We start from the raw sequence: 5,483 nt of genomic DNA on the forward strand, positions 1-5,483 counted from the left end.
ATATATATATATATATATATATATATATATATATATATATATATATATATAATTTATATGATGCATTAAAGTACTATAAATATATTTTCATATGATCTATCTATCATGGTTTTGATTAAAGCTAAACTTTGCAGCAAACCATTTCATATGTTTATGTGGTTGGGAACTGAATATCAGTGGAACCTTGTCATCTTTCCAAAACAACTGCAAAAGCAGCTCATGGCTGTAAAAGCTTTTAAATGTTCACAGCATGTCTTGGTTTTTCATCTTGTTAAATAAATATCTATATTTTTTGGGTCCTTACTAAGCCCCATTTTGGACTGTAAAATGAATACCTTTATTTTGTCAGCACTTAATTTTTCTGATGTCGAGACTGTAGTGGACCATGTTTTGAATCTATTTGTGGCTCTTATCCATAAACACTTATGTGCTACTATTTCCCTGATTTTCCTTATCTCATACATGAAGTCAATCTTTTTTGGGGGGTTTATTGTTTCCTAACATAGTGCATCTCAGATATTTAATTTGAACCTTTTCTGAAATTGTTGCATCCTTAAAATGTCTAATCCCAAAAATCATAATATATTTATAATATGACAGAAAAATATTTTCTAAACATGAAGCTATGAAGGTATATATAATTTGTATAATTTCTACAAATTTTAACAAGATGTTAATTAGAGATCATGCCCAAACTAGGTGAGTGGCAACTGCTGACAAGGCACTCCCACCCTCTATAAAGGAAGGAGCTTCAGACTTCTGCCTGAACTGATAGGCAGCAGTGACAGGTATGTGCATTCACTAAGATGTTAGTCATAGCTCTTGTTTATGCAATATATTCTTGTGTTATATTTTATCCTTGATTTTACATGAATGCTAAACCTGTTTTATCATGATGGCATTTCATCATATTTATGTTTCCTTATTGTGCAGTTCCCTAAAATCCATATTGGAACATATTTTCATGTTAGATTCCATTATATGTGTTATGGTTAAACATTGGTTGCCTTTAAATAAATGTCATTGCATTAATAAGTAAATAGGTTACATGGTGCTGGTGTATAAGGCCAGTAGTCTGTCTCTAATAGCAATTAGCATTATTGTAATTGTTCAATTTAATTCAAAAAAATACTTTATTGATCCCAAAGGGATATTAAATGTTGCAGTAACTAATATGATGCCATTATTATTGTTATTGTTATTATTATTGTTATTATTGTTATTATTATTATTATTATTATTATTATTATTATTATTGTTATTGTTATTGTTATTGTTATTATTATTATTATTATTATTATTATTATTATTATTATTATTGTTGTTGTTGTAATTACGTGTTTGGGTTTGACCTATTTTAGTAATGCAAAGCAGGTTGGTTAAATATATTTGTTTTTAACATTTGCTTTATAAAGAAAATAGATTTTGATATAGCTGTAGGGAAGATACAAAGGAGAAGGGTTAGAATTTTATATAAGAAAACATTTTGCTGTATGTGATGTTTGTCTTTGATATATTTTAACCTTACAAACTTCTAATACAGAACTCATTATACATGTCTTTTTTTCCCAGCATCTTTACAGGTCAGCCCAGGCTACAGTCCATATTCTTCTTTCCATCTAGCGGAGGTAATGAATGAATAAGCAAACGTGAAGAATATAAACATGCTAACTCTATTATGGACTCATTTGAACTTATATTTTCAGTCTCAACAAAAGTGCCACCATGAGCACAGATGCGGAGATGGAGCAGTATGGCCCGGCGGCCATATACCTCCGGAAGCCTGAAAAGGAGAGGATTGAAGCCCAGACAACTCCATTCGATGCAAAGTCAGCTTTCTTTGTGGTAGATCCTGATGAGATGTACCTCAAATGCAAACTTGTGAAGAGAGAGGGTGGCAAAGCCACTGTTGAAACAGATACAGGAAAGGTAAATCTGATAAATTCACTATTTACAGACTGCTTACATCTGATACATGAATCTAGAATTTTTAGCTTTTTCTTAAAAGATAATCTTTAAATTGAACATTTTAAAAGACATAACCACAATGCTTATTTCTTAATAGACTGTAACAGTCAAAGAGGATGAGATTCACCCAAGGAATCCTCCAAAGTATGATAAGATTGAGGACATGGTCATGATGACCCACCTTAATGAGCCTTGTGTGCTGTATAACCTCAAAGAGCGTTTTGCATCATGGATGATCTACGTGAGTTTCCATCACAGTCAAAAATAGTCTTAAAGCAAAAATCCTTTCTTACTATGCATGAAAAAGACAAACATTATTTATGTCATCTGCTATTACAGACATATTCTGGGTTGTTCTGCGTGGTGGTGAATCCATACAAGTGGCTTCCTGTATATGATGCTGTTGTTGTATCAGGATACAGAGGCAAGAAGAGGATTGAAGCCCCACCCCACATCTTCTCCATCTCTGACAATGCCTATCAGTTCATGCACACAGGTGAGATCAAAGCTCCCCATAATAGTTTTCAAAAAAGTGAATAGAGGAAATCTATCCATGTTCACATCAATTAATACAGTTACTAAAATATTATGTACATTGCAGATCGTGAGAACCAGTCTATCCTGATTACGTGAGTACATTAAAAAAACTGCATTGATGTCTCTCTCATGAACAGTACTAAAAATTAGAGTTAAAATGTGTCTCTTGTACCACAGCGGAGAATCTGGTGCTGGAAAGACTGTCAACACCAAGCGTGTCATCCAGTACTTTGCAACAATTGCAGCTCTGGGTGGCAAAAAGGACGCTCAGCCCACTAGCAAAATGCAGGTAATTATATGTGTTTTAGGCAGTAACATTTCCTCAAAATATTGCTTAAATGGGCATTGTGTGAATGTGTGCATGAATTGATAAATGACTGAATGTAGTGTAAAGTGCTTTAGGGTCCTTAGTCTTGTACAACTACACGGCATTTACAATTGACCATTTAAACATATTTATGTAAACAACTCATCTTGTAGGGCTCCCTGGAAGACCAAATTGTTGCTGCCAACCCTCTGCTAGAGGCATATGGTAATGCCAAGACAGTCAGGAATGACAACTCTTCCCGTTTTGTAAGTTCAGTCAACGCTAAAATGTTCCTTAATGTTTTATTCCTAAATTCATAAACATGTAACACATGCTTGTAATTTTGCTTAGGGTAAATTCATCAGGATCCACTTTGGCACCAGTGGAAAGCTGGCCTCAGCTGATATTGAAACATGTAAGCCAAAAATATGATGTTATCAGCACTTACATTGAGAATACAATAAAGTTTTTACTGAGTTCCTACATGTATTCATGTTATCCTCAGATCTGCTTGAGAAGTCCCGTGTCACCTTCCAGCTGTCTGCTGAGAGGAGCTACCATATCTTCTATCAGCTGATGACAGGCCACAAGCCTGAGCTCATTGGTAAAAGCCCAACACAAAGTCTTAACTGAGAAAACATACCATTATATACAATCGAACTGACAGTGATTTGCCTCCGTCTTTCCAGATGCTCTGTTGATCACCACCAACCCCTATGACTTCCCAATGATCAGCCAGGGTGAAATCACTGTCAAGAGTATCGATGATGTGGAGGAGTTCATTGCTACAGATGTAAAATTACAGGAGGATGATTACTTAAAAAAATATGTGCAGAGTATTTAAAGCTTTCCTTTTTTTACACAGACTGCAATTGACATCTTGGGCTTTACTGCTGATGAGAAGTTTAATATCTACAAGCTCACTGGAGCTGTGATGCATCACGGAGCCATGAAGTTCAAGCAGAAGCAGAGAGAGGAGCAGGCTGAACCTGATGGCACTGAGGGTAATTTATAGAACATTATCAATTTCATCCTATACTTTGGCTGTTGAAGGTAAAATTTGTTTTGAATGTATAAACATAACAATGTGCTATATATCTTTCCCAAAAGTGGCTGATAAAATCGCCTACCTCTTGGGTCTGAACTCAGCTGATATGCTGAAGGCTTTGTGCTACCCAAGAGTCAAGGTCGGAAATGAGATGGTCACCAAAGGTCAGACCGTCCCACAGGTAATTTAAACCAATCTAACATGAAACATATTTCATTGGTGGTTGAAGAAATACAAAATTTACAAAGGCCTGCAAAAGTAGTCAACCCCACCTTGGCATTTTTCATAATTTGTTCCCTCGCAGCTGGATATAAAATTCATTTTTGAGAGCTAGCATAAGCAAAATTTCAAAACATTCCTACTGCTTAGAAAATATTTTTTGTGTATAGAGAAGCAAATAACAAAAGAAAAGAAAAACCTTCAGCATGCAAGAATATTCATCCTCTGAAAGTAATAGATTGTACTGAACCTTTATGGTTTAATTCGCTATAGGCAAAACCTTATGAGATGACTGCATTTTAAAGTGAACAGATTGTGTGTTCTACAGGAAGATTGAATGTGGCCATTAAAACAAAAAATCAGGTTAATCTCTGACCCCTAGCTTTTAACCAACACCTAATTTGTGGCATCAATGAGCACAGATATTTTTGTGAGTTAGCTCTCACCTGGCTTTCAAATGCACTAAAACATTAGCAAAAACTGTAGCTGCAGCTGAGTCTCCAATTTTGAAAATGCCCTTGCACGTGGTACATGTTTACATTTCTATATCCTCCGCCCATGAATTTTCATTGTTTGGTCATTACTATATCTTTAAGGTCAACAATGGTGTCAGTGCTCTGTGCAAGTCTATCTATGAGAAAATGTTCTTGTGGATGGTCATCCGTATCAATGAGATGCTGGACACAAAGCAGTCAAGAGCCTACTTCATTGGAGTCTTGGATATCGCTGGATTTGAGATCTTTGATGTAAGTAAAAAAAAAAAAAAAGAAAAAAAAAAGGAAGAAAAAACTATTGTTGCATTTGCAAATCAGTTAATTTATTTCTATAATTACAGTATAACAGCTTGGAGCAGCTCTGCATCAACTTCACCAATGAGAAACTGCAGCAGTTCTTCAACCACCACATGTTTGTCCTGGAGCAAGAGGAGTACAAGAAGGAAGGCATTGATTGGGAATTCATTGACTTTGGTATGGACTTGGCTGCCTGCATTGAGCTTATTGAGAAGGTGAGTGGCTGTAATGTTAAAGGAAATTAATTACATGCATTTTAATTTACCTTCCAGTAATTTGTGATTGAAATTACATTCTGAAATAAACTGATTGTTTTTCAGCCATTGGGCATCTTCTCCATCCTTGAGGAGGAATGCATGTTCCCCAAAGCCTCTGATACAACTTTCAAGAACAAGCTGATTGATCAGCATCTTGGCAAGAACAGGGCCTTTGAAAAGCCAAAGCCTGGAAAGGGCAAAGCTGAGGCTCACTTCTCCCTGGTTCACTATGCTGGTACAGTGGACTACAACATCACTGGCTGGCTGGACAAGAACAAGGACCCACTGAATGATTCTGTGATTCAGCTCTACAAGAAGTCTGGAAACAAACTGCTGTGCTTCCTGTATGCATCTCA

General features: G+C 35.8%; 1 protein-coding gene across 1 annotated transcript in view; it reads left to right on the plus strand.

The window, feature by feature from the left end:
* The first annotated feature begins 1,575 nt into the window (after positions 1-1,575).
* The window catches only part of LOC107083054 (myosin heavy chain, fast skeletal muscle-like), a 10,329-nt gene continuing 6,421 nt past the window's right edge, over positions 1,576-5,483 (plus strand). The window contains exons 1-15 of the mRNA XM_015371995.1: positions 1,576-1,628; positions 1,707-1,929; positions 2,066-2,209; positions 2,308-2,464; positions 2,570-2,597; positions 2,683-2,794; positions 2,986-3,078; positions 3,164-3,227; positions 3,318-3,416; positions 3,502-3,605; positions 3,678-3,816; positions 3,923-4,041; positions 4,676-4,825; positions 4,915-5,085; positions 5,191-5,483. Of these exons, the coding sequence (XP_015227481.1) occupies positions 1,726-1,929; positions 2,066-2,209; positions 2,308-2,464; positions 2,570-2,597; positions 2,683-2,794; positions 2,986-3,078; positions 3,164-3,227; positions 3,318-3,416; positions 3,502-3,605; positions 3,678-3,816; positions 3,923-4,041; positions 4,676-4,825; positions 4,915-5,085; positions 5,191-5,483 (1,877 nt within the window). The 5' untranslated portion in view covers positions 1,576-1,628; positions 1,707-1,725. The remainder of the gene's footprint in view (positions 1,629-1,706; positions 1,930-2,065; positions 2,210-2,307; positions 2,465-2,569; positions 2,598-2,682; positions 2,795-2,985; positions 3,079-3,163; positions 3,228-3,317; positions 3,417-3,501; positions 3,606-3,677; positions 3,817-3,922; positions 4,042-4,675; positions 4,826-4,914; positions 5,086-5,190) is intronic.

This window comes from Cyprinodon variegatus, unplaced genomic scaffold (genome assembly GCF_000732505.1).
Source record: "Cyprinodon variegatus isolate N-32 unplaced genomic scaffold, C_variegatus-1.0 Scaffold68, whole genome shotgun sequence".
Taxonomy (NCBI): Eukaryota; Metazoa; Chordata; class Actinopteri; order Cyprinodontiformes; family Cyprinodontidae; genus Cyprinodon; species Cyprinodon variegatus.